This window comes from Canis lupus, chromosome 25 (assembly GCF_003254725.2).
Source record: "Canis lupus dingo isolate Sandy chromosome 25, ASM325472v2, whole genome shotgun sequence".
Classification (NCBI taxonomy): domain Eukaryota; kingdom Metazoa; phylum Chordata; class Mammalia; order Carnivora; family Canidae; genus Canis; species Canis lupus.
In genome coordinates, this window is record NC_064267.1 from 41744954 (window position 1) to 41764031 (window position 19078).

Consider the following 19078-nt stretch of genomic DNA (forward strand, 5'->3'; position numbering starts at 1 on the left):
ACCCACACTACTTTATTTGTTTTGGACGTCGTAAAAGCATCATTACTTAAAATGATGGGCCGCTTTTTCAGTACAGAGATTTGGCAGAAAGGTGAGAGTGACATCCAAGTTATAAAAACCTTAAGATTTATAGCAGATGCCAATAGCAGGGCTACACCCTTATAAACAACAAGGACAAAAATCATTCTCCAGCGATGGGCCAGGACTATGGGATGATGAGGATTCTTTCTGTTCAATGGCACTTACAAGGCTATGTGCGTGAAGAATTCCAGGGAGAGAAATATCTGCATCCTTTCTTCACCCCCCAGTTGAGCAAGCAGACTTTTGACAAGGAAAGGTTATCCATAGGGGCACCTGGGTGGCTCAGTGGTTGAGCCTCTGCCTTTGGCTTGGGTCGTGATCCCGGGGTCCTGGGATTGAGTCCCACATCTGCCTCTGCCTCTGCCTATGTCTCTCTCTTTCTGTGTGTGTCTCTCATGAATAAATAAATAAAATCTTTAAAAAAAAAAAAAAGGAAAGGGTACCCACAAGAAAGGATAGGTGCGTGTCCATGAGACCTTCTGGTTGGCATCTCAGAGACCCCTTCAGCATGGCTGTCTCAATTTTCTCCACACGCCAAGCTCTGCTCCATAAGAACATTTTGTGACACAGAATTTGAAAGGCCAAACAGGAAGGAAAATCCTTCCTGTATATCAGAGTTTGTGGTTGCAAGCAGTAGACACCAACTCCAACTCACTTCAGAAGAAAGAAAATTGATTATCAGAGTGATACCAGATTGAAAGGAGGACAGGAGGACCAAGCTCCAAAAGGACGGGGATCAAGAAGCTCCTGGGGTCTGTGCAGCAGGACTATGGAACTTGGTGGTCGGAATAACCAGTTTTGGTGGCTTTCAGCCTTTTTGCCATCGTGCTCCAGATCCCAGTTTTGGGAGAGGGTGTCTGATTAACTTAGATACCAGTCCCTCTCCCAAAAGTAAATGGAGCCCACCCCCCCCCACCCCAACAGGAGAGACAGAATAATTCCCAAAAATGAGATCAGGATGCTGTTACCAAAGATGGGAAATGAAGCAGGGCAGAAAAACCCTACAGATGTCCACTTCAGCCACCACATAAACAGTCTTAGCATTCCTGCTGAATTGTTTATTTTTTTCAACTTCTAAAGCCCACTCTGTCAAAAAGTACTATCAGTATTATCACCCAAGGGTCTGTGCCACAATGTCCCATATAAAGAACCACACGGTAAGTTCTAGGGTCTTCAACTTAGGAAAACACTTAGGGTTCCACATGAGTTGATGGAGATTCTTCTATTAGATAATGAGAGCTAAGTAATTCATTATGTTTCTCTTCTTACTTAGGCTGCCAGGAAGCTCAGAGCTGGAAGTTTCAGGCTCAGTTACAGTAGCTCTCCTAGGTTTTCAGGTACAACTAAATCCTTCATTACATGACTAGTATTTGAGGGGTTTTATTTCAGTCTTGTTTTAATGTGTCAGTGATATTTCTATCTTTTACTGAAAAGTACTTCAAAAGCACTTGGATTTCTTTCTTAACTAACCAAACACCAATCTTTTCGGAATTACATAAGGATCTAACGTGTAAGTGTATTTTCTGAGCTTTTAGATTGGCCAAGAGCTTTATGTTCTGGAGCCAGCATGATCTCTTTCTCTTTCTGCTATGACAGAGTTAATGTTGTGCAGCAGAAACTATTTCACAAGAATTTCTGGTTTTAAAAGATGCTGATGGGGGGCAACTGGGCAGCTCATTGGGTTAGGCGTCTGACTCGATTTCAGCTCATATCATGATCTCAAGAGTCCTGAGATCAAGCCCCACTTTGGGCTCTGTGCTGAGCATGGAGCCTGCTAAAGATTCTCTCTCCCCCTCTGCCCTTCTCCTGCTCACACTCTCTTGCTCTCACTCTCTCAATAAATAAATAAATAAATAAATAAATAAATAAATAAATAAATAAAATAAAAGGTGCTGTAGGAAAACAGATTAAATTAGGTTAGAGAGGAGATAGATGAATAATAACCCAACTCTGAGTCTGATTTATCATGTGCAACAATTTTCAGAATAGTTATCAATATAGTCATAAACTTTAATTAGAAGGGGGTCTAACGGAGGAATAATAGGGAACTGTGTTAAACTAGATGGTTTAACTCAGAGGAACCAGGAGATACACAATGTTTGTGCGTTCATGGACCATATCGATGGGTAAGAGTGAGAGGTCTAATTCATTGGTTTATAGTTTAAGCCACCTCCTGGTTAACTCTGTGTCCTTTTCATGCTAAAAATAATCAAAATCTCATACTTCTGCAGGAATGGGCAGCACTAAGGAGACCAGCAGCATATCTGAGAAGATAAGTGAAGTAGCAGATCTGCTCCCAAGAGGATCAGAAAACATTTACAGTGTGCTTTTGAATGGCTTGGGATTGGTTTTTCGGGGTTGATTTTTTTTGGGAGTTGTGTGTGTGTGTTTGGAAACAGGGATCCTCAAATATGAAGGTGTTGCCACTATTAAAAATGTCTTTAAGTTTGGGTTTCCTGAAATAACATTTGAGCATTTCTCCATAGGCTGATAACCTGCGAGGAAAACATTGAATGCCATTAAACTAAAAAAACTACTCTCCAACCTCTCCATTTCTCCCCTTTTGGAAGCAATCTGTTCCAACGTTTGGCAGTAAAAATGCCCCCAAATGAGCCAATATTGTAACAATGAGAAAGTTCCACTTGCCTGGCATGGGATATGCGGGGGATGTGGATACAGTGAAAAGTCAGAGAAGCCTCCCACCTCTGCCTGGAAGCCCTCTCCTGTGCTCAGGATCAGCAAATGGCATGCCCAAGGCCACTTGTGGTTCCAACAGGCTTCTGTGTGCACTGGAGAGAAGGGGCAACAGCTAGTTGCTCCAATCATATAAACTCTGACACACAGATCCCAAAAAAGAGGGGGAGAAGAACTGGCCTCCAGGCAGAAGGTGGGCTCTTGGAGTTGTGCCTGCAGAGCAAAAAATGATGCTAAGCAAATAAACACAGTCACACAACATTTTATCACCTTGACCTTTGAAAGAAGACCAAGAACCTTGTCCTGATTCCAAGGACTACATGAATTTTGGATTTATTCTTCCCACCAGCCAAAGGAGCTGAACTAGACCAGGGTCCTCAACCCCAACACCCCAGGCCCATCAGCTTATGTGACTTAGTGACACCCACTCTGTAAGGCTGGGACAAGCTTCCCCTCCACATGGAACAGCGCTGGCCAATGGTCACCATGTCAGAACCCACTGGGGTTTTTGAACCTCCCATTCTCTAAGAGAATCAGAAAATCCAGATTTCCTTATAAATTCCTCTAATTTTTCAATCCTGGAAACTAATTTGTCAAGTTTTTATAGATACTGAAGGTGCCAAAGGAAATATTTTTGTAAGCTAGAGCCAAGCCTCAGGCCCACAGTTTGTCAACTTAAAGAAGTTCAAGTTGTGGATTGAAGCGCTCTGGATTGCGGAATGCTTCTTCACAAAGAGCTGGCTTCTCTTCTCCCACGTAGAAATTCATGGGGCACTGGCATCTGAAAGGCCACAAGAAGTCCTGCAGTAAACCAGACTCACTTTGTTTCACCCACTGCTTCCCCAAAACTATTTAAAGACTGAATCCTGTGTGGCAAGACTCACATGAGTAGCTCACCAAATTCATGGTCCATGGAACACACTTTGAGAAACACCAAAATTCTCTTATCCATCTAGCCCTAAGATGCTATGCTGCTATTCCTAGCTCACCCTTGGAACTAAAATAGGGGAAGAAATTAGTATTTACTGACTCCCAATAATTGCCGGTTACCATGATATGCTCTCTGTATTCCACACCTCAATGAATAGTTAAGAGCTAAATGTTACTACCCCCATTTTAAAGTTGAAAAAATACAAATCAGAGGTCCTGAAGTAATTTCTAATAAGTGAGGCAGCAAGATTTACATCCAGAGGTGCCTGATAAAAACCCCATGATCTTTCCCCTGTTCAGCAGCCTATCTGGGCCACAGGTAGCCAGACTCATAGCCTAAAGAAATACTGTCTATTTCCCCCAAGACGCCTGCCCTTTGGCTTTCGATCTCCTTTGTATTCCCCCCTCAATGCTTCCTAGTTTTTCATCTGAAAAACTTTAGTTTTCCAAAAGAGCCAGATAATCCACCAAAGCATTCAGCACCACTGAGCAGGTGTGAACATCGGATGCCCCTGCTCCAAAGAATAATGTTTCAATGGGCCAACAGCTGCATTGAACATGTGACTGGCAGCTACCTTTTGGGGAGCACACATTCGTGCCAGGGATGGTGCTAAGTGTCTGCGTGACTTCCTCTACCCTCCCACTTCTTCCTCTTTCTTGTCTGCACATTCTTTACCCCCTCCTCTGAAATCTCTCCTCTGCCTGGCTTTCTTGCCCATCTGCTGTCCCTCACCTCCATGTAGTTCATTTCTTTCCCTCACTCCCAAAGTGACAGAGTTAGGAACAGAAGTCTAGCATTTTTACTTGCCATTCTTAGGGGTGACCACACAGCCTGGTTTGCCAGGGGACTCTGGTTTACGCCCGCTATACCAGTTAATTATTAATAGTGTCCCCACCACCTCAACAGGACCTCAGATTGGACAGTATGCAACATGGTCTCCTTACATATTTACTGAATAAATTCTTATACTCCTTGCTCTTTGCTTTACAAGGGATTGAGTCAAGTGTCTTCAATTTTCCTCCTAGAGGAGAAAAAAAAATGTTTTTAAACTAGATTAATATTATTTTTATAAATGCTTCTCAAAACCATTCTACTAAGGTTCAACGGCCATTGGTAAAGTCACTAGGGGCTAGGTAAAGTTTTGAGTTGCCAAACTCACAAGAAAAAGGATTATTTCATAAGAAATCCAGACCCTACCTCGGCTAGACACATCACATTCACAAACTGGAATCAAGACCTACTCATGGTTTTGTAGATGTAGTCTCTGTTTCCTATTGCAGGAGAAAGAAAACGAAGAAGGTGGTCCAACCAGTCATGGGGCCATGACCCTGGAAATTCACCCATCCGACAGCACAAGCTCCTAAGTCTACTGGCCACGGGGGTCAGAGTCAGGTGCTGGGGCAAAGGGCAGCAAAGGCCTCAGAGGACCAAGCCATCTGGGTAGGCTGTAAAGAAGTGAGAAACAAAGCACCAGAAGCAAGAACACAACAGCATGACAGAAAGAACAAGGCACCAACTGGAACCATCCACCCTTTTGGCAGGATTTCCTCTTTTGCTCAACTACTTGCTTCACTTAGGATCCTGAGGCAAACTGACACTGATGAAACCTGTCATTTCAAGGACTAAATAAAGGAATGTTTTAACAGGAGTGACTGGAACTCTAGGGAAAAAACCAGAGCTTGTTATTTACACGCTAGGTTAGAATTTTAATTTCCAGTTAAAAGAACACGAAAGCTACAGAGAATCCACTGAAGTGAGGGCAAAAACCATGTATTTTTGAGTTCCCCCAAAACCTAGCACTGTGCCTGCCATACAATGACTACTTCACATAGCCTTTTTAAAACAGCTTTATATAGACCCAGATGACGTGTAATACACTGCGTGATTTCCAGTTTGGCATGTATAGACGCCCGTGAAACCATCACTGTAATGAAGATGTTGAACACATCCATCACCCTCCAACATCTACACAGGCCATTTTCAAATTCTTTCCTCACACACATCCAATCCTCAGATCCACTGATCTGCCTTCCATCACGTCCCCACCAGCAGTAGGAGCTCCAATTCATCCACTCCCTTGCCAGCGTACGGGGTGGTTGAAGTCTCTTTTAATTTTAGCTATTCTATAGTTACGTGGTGATACCTCACTGTAGTTTTAATTTGCATTTTCTTGATAATTAATGATGTTCAACAGCTTCATGTGTTTGTTTCCTGTCCATATAACTTCTTTGTTCAATTGTTTGTTTTTTTTAATTGGGTTGTTTATCTTATTATTGAGTTTTGAGAGTCCTTTCAGTATCGCAGATAGAAGTCCTGTCTTACAGATATATGATTTGCAAGCATTTTCTCCCAGTCTGTGTCTTATCTATTCATTGTCTTCTTAAAATCGCTTAAAGAGCAGAAGGTTTTCAGGGCACATGGGTTGCTCCAGTGGTTGAGCATCTGCCTTTGGCTTGGGTGGTGATCCTGGGGTCCTGGGATCGAGTTCTGTATCCAGCTCCCTGCAGGGAGCCTGCTTCTCCCTCTGCCTACATCTCTGCCCCTCTCTGTCTATGTCCCTCATGAATAAATAAATGAAATTAATTTAAAAAAAGAACAGAAGATTTTCATTTTGATGAAGTCCAATTTAATCAAATCTTTCTTTTATTGATCATGTTTTTGTTATTGCTCTAAGAAATCTTGGCCCAATCCAACGAAACTTTGGGGTATAAGGGGCCTGTTCATTATCTTGATGTTTAGAATGCTTATACTGATGTATAAAAAGTTACAAAGACTTTCTACTGTCTTTTTCTGGAAATGCCATAGGTTTAAGGTTTTATTTAGTCCTGTGATGAATTTTGAGTGAGTTTTCGTATGCCAGAAGTATGAGGTAAGGATTAAAGTTTGGAGTTGGTTGTTCTGCACAGGGATATCCAATTATGCCAGCATCATTTGTTGAAAAGACTATCCTGTCTCCAGCAAACTATGTTCTTTGCACCTTTGCCAGAAGCGCCCAGACTTCAGATCAAAAAGAAGACTTCTCACAAAAGGCCTTCATTAACAGCTGCTAAAATATAAAACATGCATACTCATAGATATAGCAAATCTCATGCTTCCTGTCCTGTCTAAAGAAATACGAGCACAAGTACATAAGGATATACCCAGAGAGTTATAACAGTATTATTAACAGGCAGGAGGGCAACAAAAGAACGTGGATATGCCCCGGATCCAACCTGATAGAGGAAGAACTGAATAAATTGTGGCCCAACTCTACTACAAATCCCATGCAGATCCTAAAAGGAATGAGCTGGAGCTATATTAAAGTAGTTTCCCCCTTATCGATGTGGAATATGTTCCAAGACGCCCAGAGGATATCTGAAACCCTGCATATGCTATGTTTTTTCCCTATACATACATACCTATGATAAATTTTAATTTAGCTAGGTACAGTAAGAAATTAACAAAAATAACTGATAATAAAACAATTATAACAACATATTGTCACAGAAGTGATTGTGGTCTCTGTCCCCCAAAATATCTTATATAACTGTACTCATATTTCTTCTGATAATAAAGTGAATGATGTAGGTGTTGCCATGTGACCTTTAGCAACTACTGACCTTCTAATGATCTGTCAGAAGAAGGATCATGTGTTTCTGGACTGTAGTTGACTGCCAGTAACTGAAAGCACGGAACACAGAACCATGGAGAAGGGGGAGCCAACTGTACTGACCAGAGGAGATCCCTAGGAAGCACTTTGTAAAGTGAAAAAGAAAAAGCAGAGTAATACATATATAGTGTATTATTGAAACACATGAGAAAGATCTAAATATGCATTCATATATTTGTACATGTTTGCACAGACCTGGAAGAAAGTTGTGGGAAAATCACTACCAGACAGATCCTATGAGTTTCCTTCATGGGGAGAATTGGGAAATCTAGAGAAAGCTTATTAGCATCTTAACACACTTCCCAGCTGTGTGATTTGTTACCTTGTCACCCTAAGCAGATATTATTTTGTCATTTTTTAAAAAGATTTTATTTATTTATTCATGAGAGACAAAGAGAGAGATTGAGAGAGAGAGAGAGGCAGAGATACAGGCAGAAGGAGAAGCAGGCTCCATCAGGAAGCCCGACGTGGGACTCAATCCCGGGTCTCCAGAATCACGCCCTGGGCTGAAGGCAGCACTAAACAGCTGAGCCACCCGAGCTGCCCTTATTTTGTCATTTTATTTATTTTTTTTATCAAATCAAGTATAAAATAGTAGCCATGACAAGAAGCAGATATGCCACTTCATTTCACATCTGCACTGCCATTGAGGGGGAAAAAAATCCCATTGCTCTTTTTTCTTTTCTTTTCTTTTCTTTTTTTTTTTGTTTTTTTTTTTGTTTTTTTGTTTTGTTTTGTTTTGTTTTGTTTTGTTTTGGCGATTGGTTCAAGCAGGGAGAAATGTGCTGGTGCCCAGAGGATACCCAAAAGAAAATTCTAAAGTAAGTATTATAGGCTGAAGTGTCTCTCCAAAAATTCCTATGCTGAAACCCCAATACCTCAGAATGTGACCTGACTCAGAACGAGGCTCATCACAGACCTAAGTAGTCCCCAGAGGAGGGTAGGCCCCTGATCCAACATGGGGGGCATCCTTCTAAGGAGACACACACAGGGAGACCACCATGTGCCAAGGGCCAGCTAAGATTTCCAAAAGACCACCAGACACTAGGAGCGAGGCACAGCACAGATTCTCCCTCATGGCCTCAGAGGAAACCCCAACTGCCGACACCTTGATTTCAGACTTCCAGCCTCCACATCTGTGAGACAAGAAGTTTCTCGTCCTTAGGACACCCGGCCTGTGGTACTTTGTTATGGCAACGCTCGGAAGCTAGTGCACGAGGCCACCAAGAATGTCAGCCCAACACAAACTAGCCACCCCTCTGCCCCATGGCCCCACAGACCCCGGCTCAGCCCCCAGGGAGCATCCACAGGCCCGTCAGAAAGGAAAGGGCAGTGGCCACTCCCACACCCCACACCATGGGTGGCTTGGACCCCAGGATGTCGCACACACCTGGGGAAAAGGCAGCCAGTTCCTGATGGAAAGGCCTCAAAGCATGTGCTGGGAAGAAGGGGCCAGGCCTTCTGGGTATTCATCCTCAGACCCACAATTACAAAGAAGCTGTGAGGAAAGGACTTGTCATGAAGGGATCAGAACGGCCTATCCTCACAGAAGGATGGCAATTAAGGAGCCTCTTTCTCTTGGTGTCTCTGCCCCCCCTTCCCTGCCCACCCCCGAGCACAGGATTCTCTTCTTCCTGAGGAAGAGAATGAAAGGTAAAATAGCATTTTAAAACCCAGAGGCTCTCGGCTCTCCACTCTGAGATGTGCAGACCCCGGGCCGCCCTGCCCTCACCCAGGCTCCTTGCCCTCGGGGGCAGGGGGAGGCAACAAGTGTCTGCTGCACTTGGGAGAGAGGAAAGCAAGTGTGATGACTCCTCGTGACACTGACTTTTTCGTCTTAAAAGTGAGTTGGGTACTAGAAAGCGATTCTTCATTAAAATAATTTATACTGTTACCAAGTGAAAAACGAAAACAAAGCAAAATATCCAGCCAGATGCAAATCATCAACCAGACAATCATCTGGGGCTGCCCGGAGGGGACTCGAAAGTCAACCCACATGGGTCTCCGACCCGTCGGGCAGAGGCAAGCACCGGAGGCCTGCTCCCCAGAGACTCTGCAGGGACTCTGGCAATTTTGAGGATAAAACCCTAGCCCACCCTTGGTCTCCACCTGCCTGGAAAAGTGTCACTGAGATCCGCCTTAAAGCAAACTGTCTTTCACATCCCATAATTTTAATGATCAAAGTTAACTATCTCTTGAAGCACATTTACTATTTGTTCTAGGGGCGCTCCCTTTAGCAACGCAAGACCCGTTCGCCGCCATCCCTAGGCTCTTGACCAGAAGCAGATGAGGGAGGAAGAAGCAGTGATTTAGTTGTTTTATAATGTCTGTTTTCATTTTCTCTGAATCCGCCGTAAATAAATTCACACACTCAGTAGTAAAAGAGTGTGCTACAGAGACACATTCATTTTGTCCCAGTTTATGAAAGTCAGGCATACCCAGGCTTCTGGAAATACACAGAACTCGGTCAAAGGCAATGTGGTTTTATTAGTGTATTAGTTTACCATGGCTGCTGTAACAAGTTGACACAGATGGGGCAACAATAGAAATGTATTCTCAAAAAAAAAAAAAAAAGAAAAAAAGAAATGTACTCTCTCATAGTTCTGGAGGCTGGAAGCCCCAAATCAAGATGGCAGCAGGGCAATGCTCCCTGTAAAGACTCTAAGGAAGGACATTCCCCTGATTCTTCTAGTTTCTGGTGGTTGCCAACCACCCCTGGCATTCCTGCGCTTGTGGAAGCATAACTCCATTCTCTGCCTCTGTCTTCACAAGGCTTTCTCCTTCTTATGCCTTCCTCTGTGCCTTCAAATCTCTCCTTATCCTAAGGACACCAGTCACTGGATTTAGGGCTCCCCTAATCCGAGTGACTCAACTCAATTACATCTGCACAGACCCTATTTTCACACGAGGCAGCATTGATAATAGCAGGGCTAGGTCTTCAGCATATATGTGGGGGCCGGGGGAAGGCCCACCACAATGAGTAAGACATGGGGACCAGGGTTCGAGTCTGAGGCTGCGCCCATCAGGAAGGCCAAAGGTGCAAGGAATAAAAGGCTCAACTAGTGTTTAAGCTTCAACAAACAGAAGGAAGTGGTGTTTTTCTCGCTACCAGAACCTCCCTTATCAAAGCGAGACCTCAGTGGCAACGAGTGAGGGAAGAGGAGGCAGACACAGGAGAGAAGACCTCAGCAAGACGAGGAACCCAAGTGGCACCAGCATTAGGTGAGAGGGCTCCCCGAGACTTTGGAAGCACGGAAATAGGCCAAGGACACAGGGCCAGTCTGTGCCTGACTCCTGACGAGGTCCTTGTCCAGATCCTGGCCTGAGGGTTGGACCTGGGGAGTACTCTGATGCTCTATCACTGGCTGGCAGCTAAATTGGGATCAAAACCTCTTTTTAAGTTAACATAAAATGATAGTAACTGACTCCACTAGCCTCCAAGGAGGTCTTTGGACAACAACCTCAACTATTTCTTCCTGCTGGACTTAAACAAAGCCTCCGTTTAGGTTTGTGCCCCGGGGGTTGGGGGGGGCGGTGTGAGTGAAGCACACTGCAGTGTTACTGGGTGTTTTTGGACTAGTTTTATTTGCTGACCACTAACGACTCCCTGAATTGCTGCTATTCGCTATTTGTGGAGTCGAATAGCCCCATGGAAGGAAGCCTGATTCCCCAGCTGCCTTGGGGCTGTCTGGGGCTGACTCTTCCAGGACCCAATTTACAGGATTAATCTGCATAGTGGGGTGGGGGGAGTCAGTGCTACTGGGATGTGGGGGAGGAGGGAGCCAATCTGGAACATCAAACAAAATGCAAAAAGTTGCCTAACACCCCAAGATAACCCAGTACATTCAACATGAAACAGCCCAGTTAGGCAATGGGTAACCAGGGGGCAGAGTTTTTTGGTTTTTTTCCAAGGCTGGCATTTTGCAAGTCACTTGGTGGAGATTTTGCTGACAAATGCACAGAAAGACCCAATGATGTAAGACAGCATGCTGCTTTTCAAAGACCTCACAGTAATGATATCTCCAAGTTTCCTCTGCAAACGATAAAGCCCAAGGCTTTGTACTTACTCATCTAAGACGCACAAAAAGACTGGCAAAATCTAGGATCCCTTCAGTGAGAACCCTGTGCGTCCCTAAGAGTAGCTACCACTTATTTCCAAGCAGTTGCTCCTGAACTCCCCAATCTCCTTCCCCCTGCCCCCACTTTTGGTGTAAATGTGGAAGGACCAGATCAGGCTTGATTACCATCTTTCAAGGTCTCTAGTTTGGATAAATGCCATGTGCTCCAGTTGAAGAGACTCAAACGGCAACTGGGGATTTCAGCTAAAGTACGATATACCAGCTTACGTTCCCCCACTACCACCATCACCCAGAGGTGTGAGCCACCCAAAGAGGGTAGCCCATGTCGGCACAGGCAGCCAGACTGCATCAACCAGAAATATGAAAGCAGCCCCTCTGAGCCACCAGACCCCCGCCCCTACAATTCTCTTTATTAATAACAATGGCCCCAGCAGGTGTAGAGCATCTTCTTACCCTTCTGCACTACAGAGAAGTGGCTAAGAAGTGAGTTCAGAAGCCAGACCAGCCAGATTCCAGCTCTGCTCATTTCTAGCTGTCCAACCCTGACCAAATCTTTTAACCTCTTTGGCTTTCAGGGGTTTTTCACTATGAAATGGGGATAAAGCGGCTAGGGAAGGCAAATGAACTAGATAATTCAAGTAAAACTCCTTAGCACAGCGCCCCATACACAGTGTGTGCTCCATAAAAACGGGCTGCTACCACTACCTTCCTTACTCTGTGTTCCTTTTGTCAATTTGGTCAGCCTGGAAAAGGGTCTTGCTTGCCAAAGGTTTCTCTCTGCCCAGCGTTCCTGGTCTAATGGTCTCCAGCTGCTGTTCTAGAGGGTTCCTCCATCAATCCTCAGGGGAAAAGTGGAAGGGGCTGGATAACAGAGAAATAATAAGTCTAGAACAATCCCCAGTGCAAGGGCAGGTGAAATCTATCAGCTCAGGCAAGGCAGAGAAAGGACAATATAACCCTGGGGGACCAAGTACTCTTGGCTCCTATAATCTCCAAAGTTGTAACTCCAATAAAACAGAAGTTTTATTTCCTTGAACCTTTTTGCCAGCCCAGACGTTCACCAGAAACCAAAGGAGGCAGGATCTGGTTTTCTCCCTACCCTTCCTCATTTCACCCCGTTTTGAAGGTGCTGATGCTTGGCCACTGAACAGAATAAGAGTAAAAAGGAAAGCGATGCAGGCAAGAGAAGGATCCAAGCTGAGAAGCCAAAAGCCAAGCTTTGCGGATCGAAGTTCGGCATTTTCTGGATCTGCCACAGGAAAAATTTAAATCTCAGGGAAGACAGGCAAATGATTAACTTGGAACCTTGTGGAACGCCTCATGAGGGGCACCTGGGTGGCTCAGTCGGTTAAGCATCTGACTCTTGGTTTGGACTCAAGTCATGATCTCAGGGGTCGTGAGATCGAGCCTCATATCAGGCTCCGTGCTTGGCACAGAGTCTGCTTGGGATTCTCTCTGCCTCTTCTGCTCATTGTCTCTCTCTCCCTCTCTACCCCCCCTAAAATAAATAAATAAATCTTAAAAAAAAAAAAAAAGCCTCATGAGAAAACAGTTCCCCATCGACTCCACAATTAGAACTTGCTAAAACTTGCTTCTCTCACAGCTTCCCACTATCCCATTCCACTCCACCCTTGTAACAGCTCCACCTCAGGCCCGGATCCGTTGGCCTCCTTTGTCTCAAACTGAGTCTCCATTCATCTTTCTCTTGTTCTCCTCCTTTCCTGGCCTGCAGAAAAATGTATCTGGTGGCTCACTGGACATGTGCTCTGGGGAAACACACATTTCTATGGCTAACGTGTCCTCACTCTTGCACAGAGGAGTCCGTCATTTCTAACGGATCCTCCCCGCCCAAGAATGAAGACAATTAGGAAACCCGTGCAAATCTTAAGGTATCAAGGCCAGAAATAATCTTAGCTCTGTTTTTTTAAAGACCAATACATAGCCCTTTATCTATTAAAAAGTCCCCTGTACTTCTCTGAGAAGAGCCTGTTTCAAATCTGCTCCTTTAAAAATTTATAACTCTCCCGAGTCCCTCCAAGGGGAAAAAAAAAAAAAAAAAAAGGTCTGCTGTGCAGTACAGGAGGTGAAAAGGGAAGAACTCATATGTATTCATTTTCAAAAGTTGGGGTGGTAATTTAAACCCTCACATCCCTTTTGATCCTATTATATTTTTAATGGCAGAAGCTCGCAGCCAGGGCTCGAGTGGGACGCAACAGAAGTTTTAACATTCAGGGGAGCAGATGAACTTGCCGCGGGTTGTGTGAATGAGGAACGATCCAGCTCAGCCCGGCTCGGGGCAACAGGTCGCAGTGCCCGTGCTGGATTTGGGTCAATCAGCTACACCTCAAATCGGGAAGCATAAGCATCGCTGCGTCTGGCAAGGAAGTGAGTTTTGATAGTGATAATTAAACCTGCTCAAAGATGTCATGTCCTGAGCAAAACGGCTAGCTGCCAGCCCCAAATTAGCTACAGAGTGACCGTCTGGCCTACGCAAGTTTCGGCCACGCTCCCAGGGCCCCAGACCCTTTGCATGGGCATCATCTAGCAGGAACTCATAAAATCAATTAAGAAAAGACGGCCTTCCTTTCTTCCCTCGCCTCTTTTGTTTCTAGGTATTTGTACAAGAAATTGGCTCCTGAGTCCTCAGTCCTATTAAGAAAGCTCTGGGAATGCTTCCTTGAAGGATTTTCCGCACTCCAGCTCATCTAAATTGAAGTCTTGCATTAAAAATTAATGAAGAAAAAAAAAATTAATGAGGTTGTATGAGAAGGTGAGGAATGTGTGTAAGAAGGGTGGGGCTTTGACTTCATTCACCAGTGGGACTCATCATTCATTTCCCCACTGAACACAATTCCCATCAGCATCTCCAACGGCCACGGAATTGGGGCAAGATAAAGCATCCCATTCACTGAGGAATCGGAAACCCACGTTCCTATATGGTGGTGCCTTGAGGGCAACACGGGGAAGAAAAAAAATCCCAGACAGCAAACAGAGACCGTGACAAACAAAACCACAAGGAATGTAAATAAAATATTATTACACGCAGCTCACTCACCACCTCACCCTCAGCAACTCCCTCCCAAGGACGCAAAGAAGCAAAAACATGCAAATTGTGTGTTTTGGAAAAAAAAGAAAAAAGAGTGGAGCTGCTATGTGGAAAGAAGCCCGACTATGAAGATTTTTTTTCCCCCTCCATTTGGTCCGCTTCTATAATGGCAAGGCAGGAGCCGGACCTTTCAAAGGGAACCCGGCTTGTTTACCCATTTTCATTTGGGGAGCGTGAAGTTGAGCCTCCTGTTGGCAAGAACCTTCCAGCAGCGATCTGATCTTAGCCAGTGATAAGACATGTTTACCTGAGCTTTCAAAAGCCTAAACCGGGGGCTCTTTCAACATGACACTTCAAAATGCAGGAAATGCACTGCAAGCGCAAACTGTAATAAACCAGGCTCGTGCCAAACGCACATGTGTACGTTTCACAGAAGAGCCAGGAGGACGTTTCTAGTAAAGGAACGATTGCCATGCGGAGCGCGAGCCAGAGCTCTCGCCTGCCAAGGGTCACGTGCTCCGGAGCACACAGGAGTCCTTAAATGAAACAGAAATAACTGCGAGAGACAAAATCCACAAACTTTGCAGAGGCACACAGCCCCGGGCCAGAAAAGCCACCTCAAGGAACTCTGGCCTCATCTCTCCAAGGACTTCTGAGAGCTAGGCTACTCACTTGGATGGGGACCCCCCCCCCCCGCTCCAGTCACTCCTTCCTTTAGAATAGAAGCCGTGCCCTGAACCCATCGGGGAATTCAAATGCCCAACTGGTAACTGGGGTCACTGCCAAAAAATATTCACATCGCCTCTGGTCCATCATTCAGAGGCTCGATGTGACGGTCTCTTAATAAGACGAGGAGGTTAGAGGTTGGTCACCCACCACACTGTCCCCAAGGTTAAAGGTCTCTTTTCTCGGGGAGTCTGTCTGAGATCCTGGGGGACTGGCCTGGTGTCTCAGGTTCTGTTCATGTGAACCCACTCCCCACAAATCCACAGGCCCAGGGAGGCTTAGAAGCGGGGCGTGGGGCATCTGTTTCTGCTAAGTGCAATGCCCTCTGCAGGTTAATCCCCAGTATGAGAGCTCCCAGGCAAAGGGTAGCCTCTCCTAGGATCTAAGGAGCAGTCTGCATTCTGCATTTGGGGCTCTGAGTGTTCATTGAGAAACCTCCGGAGCCAGCCAGGGCTCCTGGCCTCCACTGTACTAAGTCTTCAGACCCACTAGGCCTCCAATGGTGCTATATTTTACCACTTAAACACTTCTTCAAAGTTTACTACGAAACAATGTGGCTGCGAGCCTGCCAAAAGTTGAACTGCAGGATTCAGTGGATTTTATCTGGCAGAGAAGCTGCCCTCTCCCTGGAGAATATATCTGTCAGCAAAAGGCAGTCATCAAACCTTTGCAGTCTGGGCGGTTCCAGGGTGCCAAGTGTCACTGGAAGAGCTCCTTTCCGTAAACATCCCTCTTTCTCATTTTGTCCCCCTTCCCAACGCCCCGGCTTCGGAATCCAAATTAAATCCAAATCCAAATTTAAAGGCAGCCTGTCATCTCAGCAGACGGCACTGAAAAACTTTGGATGGGATGACCCAGAGCGCCAGTATTCCTCCTGGCCCACAACTTCACTTCTGGCGTTGGAGATCATCTGGGCGAGTTGAAGTTCAGGGGAGAATGGAAAGGAGAGCTCCAAGAAATAGGAAGAAAATTAAAATAAAATAAAATAAAATAAAATAAAATAAAATAAAATAAATAAAATAAAATAAAATAAAATAAAATAAAATAAAATGACAGATAAAATAAAATAAGATAAAATAAATAAAATAAAATAAGATAGATAAGATAATAAAATAAAAAATAAGATAAATAAAATAAATAAATAAAATAAGGTAAGATAGATAAGATAATAAAATAAAAAAATAAAATAAAATAAAATAAAAATAAAATAAAATATGCATCCCATGGCCACCCCAATGCAAGTTTGATATTTCCAAATTATACTCTTACAAATTACCTGCTCTTTCCTGGAGACCAAAAAGAAAAAGGAAAAATCCGGATGCAAGAAAAGAAAACAAGCAACCCAGGCCAGTAAACTGAGACAGGGGAACGTGATCTAGAACCGCTGCTCAGCAAGTGCAGCCTGACATCTACGCACTCGCACACCGACACCCCCAGGCCCAAAGTTGGAAGGCCCGGGGCGCGGCGTGTCCGGGGGTCGCCCGCCCCCCGCCGGCTGCGGGGCCGCGGTCAGCAGCGCCCTCTCCCCCCGCGGCTCCCGCCAGCGCCCCGGGTCACAGCCCCGCCGAGGGGCAGCGCGCCCCCTGGGCTCCCGGCCGGAGCGCCGCCGCCTCCTCCAGGCTGGCCCCCGGCGCTGCGGCGGCCCCTTACCTGCAGGCGCTCGGTGGCCGGCTGCCACATCTTCCAGCCCCGGGCTTTGGGCAGAGCAGACGCCGGCGACACTCGCTCTGGATGGCTCCGGGGGACGGGGCGAGGGGCTGCGGCGCCGCTTCACATCTGGGGCGGGCGTGCGCCGGGGGTGCGGGTGCGGGTGCGGGTGCGTCCCGGGGCCGCGGCCGCCGCGGGGAGGGCGCGGGGGGCCGCGAGCAGAGGAGGCGGCGCCGCGCTCGGCTGCCGGCAACTTGTGGGCACGGCCAGCGCCGCTGTCCTGGCGCAGCTGCGAGAGGAGGACTGCGCAGCTCCGCCCGGGCCCGCGAGCGCACGGCGGCGGCGGCCGCTCCCCCGCCCGCCCCCTCCCCTCCCCTCCCCTCCCCTCCCCTCCCCTCCCCTCCCCGCCCCCGCCCGGACCTGCGCGCTCTGAGCATGCCCGGGAGCCCGCACCCCGCACCCCGCACCCGCACCCGCACCCGCACCCCCGCGCCGCGGGGCCCGAGAGCGGACGGGCTGGCGGGGGCGGCCAGGGCAGGGCCTGGGGCGCGCGCGCGCGGGGGCGAGGGGGGCTCCGGGTCAGCGGGCATCCCTGAAGCCGCGCCACCGACTTTCCATTCATTCATTCATTCATTCATTCATTCATTCCCGGGCCCCCCGGTTAACTGAGCAGCTAGTACGTTCTCGCTGCTACATCCAAGTCTGGAGAAGGCTCCCCTTCCCCGGGGCTCTCTCGCGCTGGCCAGGGTCAGGTGGCGACAGGTGTTAGGGGAGCACATAAGCAGGGGCTGGTGAGGGAGAAAGGGAAACAAACGGGAGAGCTTCCGTAGATGGGGAGCCTGGCAATGTCTGGAGCAAGACCCAGAAAGGGACCCGCGAGGTGAGGGATGGTGCTGGTGCGCTGGGCTCAGGATGAGGTGCGGGTACCTGGGTGAGGAGGGTAGTGCAAGTGCAAGCTCCCTGTTCTTGGTTCTTCCTGAGACCTGCCAGGTGCTGCAGGAGCTCGCAGATCCCACGGGGAATGGGGGTGGGGGTGGGGGGCACTGTGGGAGCCCAGGCCTGGAGGCTCACAAGCTAGCTTCCCACCTGGAAATAACTACTTTCCTAAACAGGCCTGCCTCTTGCCATCCTCTTGACAGCTAGGCAAGATTAGCATGAAAATATTCCCATCAGGGGCACCCCGGGTGGCTCAGTGGTTGAGCGGCTGCCTTTGGCTCAGTGCATGATCCCAGAGTTCTGGGATCGAGGCCCACATCTGGCTTCCTGCATGGAGCCTGCTTCTCCCTCTGCCTGTGTCTCTGCCTCTTTCTCTCTCTCTGTGTCTCTCATGAATAAACAAAATCTTTAAAAAATAAAATATTCCCATCATACGGATGAAATAAATGAGGCTTGCAGAGTTTAGGTCGCTGTCCAGGTGACACAGCCAGTGAGTGGCCCAGAGTAAGCACCCTCAGATGACTTTGAGGCCAGAGCTCTTGACTTGCGCCTCTAACTCCTCTGACCTCCAGGAATGCCTGGGCAAAAGAGCAACTCTCTGGGCCTGGGGGTTTGGGGAACTTGGCAGGGTAGGGAAGGTAAGCTGAGCGCTGGAGGGCTGATAAAGAGTGTGGGCCGAGAGCGTGCTGGGAAATGCTGGGGGCAGAAAGAACAGAGAGCGAGGAAGAAGAGCATGCAGCATGTAGGGGCCCAAAGGTCCTCAGAGGCAGCATCCAGGGAGTGGGGGGGGGGGGTGACTGGCAGAGGGAGGGTTCTGACAACATAGGGCACTGGGGCACGTGCACAGCCCAAGTCCTGAGCCATCTGTGCACTATCAAACTTAACACCCCGTGTCCAGAAGGATCTGTGCTTATTTCATGCATAGGTAGCATGATTTCCAGATTTCAGAGTGCTCCGGAATCCAGCCCTCGGCTTATCGGATCCCCCTAGCCCATCTCCCAAGGCCTGGGGAACGCAAGATTCACAGAGTTGCCCAGAGGACAGCCGCACCCTGATGATCTCAGATCCAGGGCTCTGGCCCCCCACGATGTCCTTTACCAGGGCTCCACGCATCACCTTCCAGACCACGAAGTTGTGGGTCAGCAGCTCTGCCCTGGCAGGTCCAACACCCTTGGCGCCCTAGGAGCCTCTGGCAGAGCCACAGAGATGCTTCTCGGGGGCCGGTCTCAGTCTCCCCAGATGAACACAGGACACCCCTCTCCCCCAGCTTCCGCTTGAAGACCTTTCTC

The 19078-nt window shown here is 47.3% G+C and overlaps 1 protein-coding gene across 3 annotated transcripts in view; it reads right to left on the reverse strand.

Annotated features, from left to right (window-relative positions):
- The window catches only part of PID1 (phosphotyrosine interaction domain containing 1), a 225796-nt gene extending 208750 nt beyond the window's left edge, over nt 1–17046 (reverse strand). Inside the window, exon 1 of one of the 3 annotated variants that reach the window (XM_025463327.3) lies at nt 16857–17046. In XM_025463327.3, the coding sequence (XP_025319112.1) occupies nt 16857–16886 (30 nt within the window). In that variant the 5' untranslated portion in view covers nt 16887–17046. Of the gene's footprint in view, nt 1–7305; nt 7424–16856 lie in introns of those variants that run through there. The other 2 variants (XM_025463328.3, XM_025463326.3) reach the window with 2 other exon arrangements.
- Between the last annotated feature and the right edge of the window lie 2032 nt (nt 17047–19078).